This window comes from Cariama cristata, unplaced genomic scaffold (genome assembly GCF_000690535.1).
Source record: "Cariama cristata isolate BGI_N322 unplaced genomic scaffold, ASM69053v1 scaffold40566, whole genome shotgun sequence".
Taxonomy (NCBI): domain Eukaryota; kingdom Metazoa; phylum Chordata; class Aves; order Cariamiformes; family Cariamidae; genus Cariama; species Cariama cristata.
In genome coordinates, this window is record NW_009621227.1 from 33,234 (window position 1) to 34,933 (window position 1,700).

Consider the following 1,700-nt stretch of genomic DNA (forward strand, 5'->3'; position numbering starts at 1 on the left):
TCTTAGTATAAAAATCATTAAGATTTTCAGGCACTTGGGAAGAAGGATAATTAGAATTTGCAAAACTGAAAAATTAATTGTGGAAGACTTCTATTCATATGCATGCTATTGAGAGATGCAATTAAAGTCAGTGTTAATCTATTAAAAAAAAAAAGTGACAAACTTTTTTCCAGTTATGCTGCTTTAATTTTGCATCATTGGGTTTTGTTTCGTTGGGGTTTTGTTTGTTTGTTTTTTAAATGACTTGCATGCTTACTAAAGCACATAAATGTTCTATAACATATACTCTTAAAATGCAATTGTATTTCATCTGGCCTTTCACAAGTATTTAGACAGTTTTTATTCCCATATTTATTTTTGTCAATTATTCATCTAACCATTGTTCTCTGAGCCCACTAGTTGTCTCTGCTGCCTTTTGAAGTACAGATCAGATCAGTTCAGTCCAGTAGCATACTGAAGACAGCCATTCTGTTCTAAGGTTAGCCTGAACCCTGGATGCCAGCAAATCTCATTTGCTCTTATGACATGAGACATCAGAGCCTTCCTAAGAAGAACCTCGAAGCAGGGTTAATGGACCAGTGTTAGCCATGCAGTGTTACTGTACAGCCTAATGCATTATATGGTGACAAACTCAAGCCAAATGACAGATGGGGCCTAAACATTCCCCTAAAACCTACACCTGGTTGTGAGTTTGCGTCTCAACCCTTCGGACACGAGACAATTGGACCTCAGCTTGGGCTTGAACTCTTTACAGAGATAACTAGCTTATTTTAAAATGTTTGTTTCTTTTTTTTGTTTTCAGGGATTACAATGGTTGACACAGAAATGCCGTTTTGGCCCATTAATTTTGGAATTAATCCAGTGGATCTGTCTGCGATGGATGATCATACACATTCCTTTGACATAAAGCCATTTACCACTGTTGATTTTTCAAGCATTTCTTCACCGCACTATGAAGATATTCCTCTTGCAAGAACCGATCAGACAAGCATTGATTATAAATATGATATCAAGCTCCAGGATTGCCAAAGTATGCTTTTAATTTTTTTTTTTTTATATTTCCTTCATGTTCGTATTTGCTTCATTCTCTGGGAAGTGTACTACCAGCAAAAAGAATTGAAAGTATGCAGATGCCTAAATGCTCGTCACCAGAGATGTCCACAAGATATTCTTGCAGGGCAGATAGAAAAGAGAAAATACATATAGCAGACCTTCAGCCTTCCAGATCAGCAGTTCGAGATTAGGCAAGGTATTATAAGGCATATGAAATTACATTAAACACTTTTTACTAGACACGAGCCCCATCATTTGTTTCTGAAACCTCCAGTCTCCTATCCATGTATCTTGTGTGTAAATTGTCCTTTGAAGCTCTACACACACAATGCAGAACAAATATCTTGGACGTTAAAAAATGCCCCAGCATATATAGCATATTCATTACTAATACATGTATCTTTTAAATTCCCATTGGCCTAAGAAACTGATGGAGTAGAAATATTGGCTGTCTGAGTCACAACATTGGTATAGCTTTTATCAATGTTCCTAATGTAGGCATAACCTTGCAGCTTCATGGGCTAGTATTGTTTATATTCTATGAAAAATGCTGTTCTTTTGCTAGTTACAGTAAAAAAAATTACATGGAATTCTCCTTTTAAGAAAGGAAGTAGCCTATTCTTAAATAAGTTGTTATTGCATTCCTG

At 35.9% G+C, this 1,700-nt stretch overlaps 1 protein-coding gene across 1 annotated transcript in view; it reads left to right on the forward strand.

Annotated features, from left to right (window-relative positions):
• The first annotated feature begins 805 nt into the window (after positions 1-805).
• PPARG (peroxisome proliferator-activated receptor gamma) overlaps positions 806-1,700 on the forward strand; it is a 26,260-nt gene continuing 25,365 nt past the window's right edge. The window contains exon 1 of the mRNA XM_009701865.1: positions 806-1,030. Within this exon, the coding sequence (XP_009700167.1) occupies positions 811-1,030 (220 nt within the window). The 5' untranslated portion in view covers positions 806-810. The remainder of the gene's footprint in view (positions 1,031-1,700) is intronic.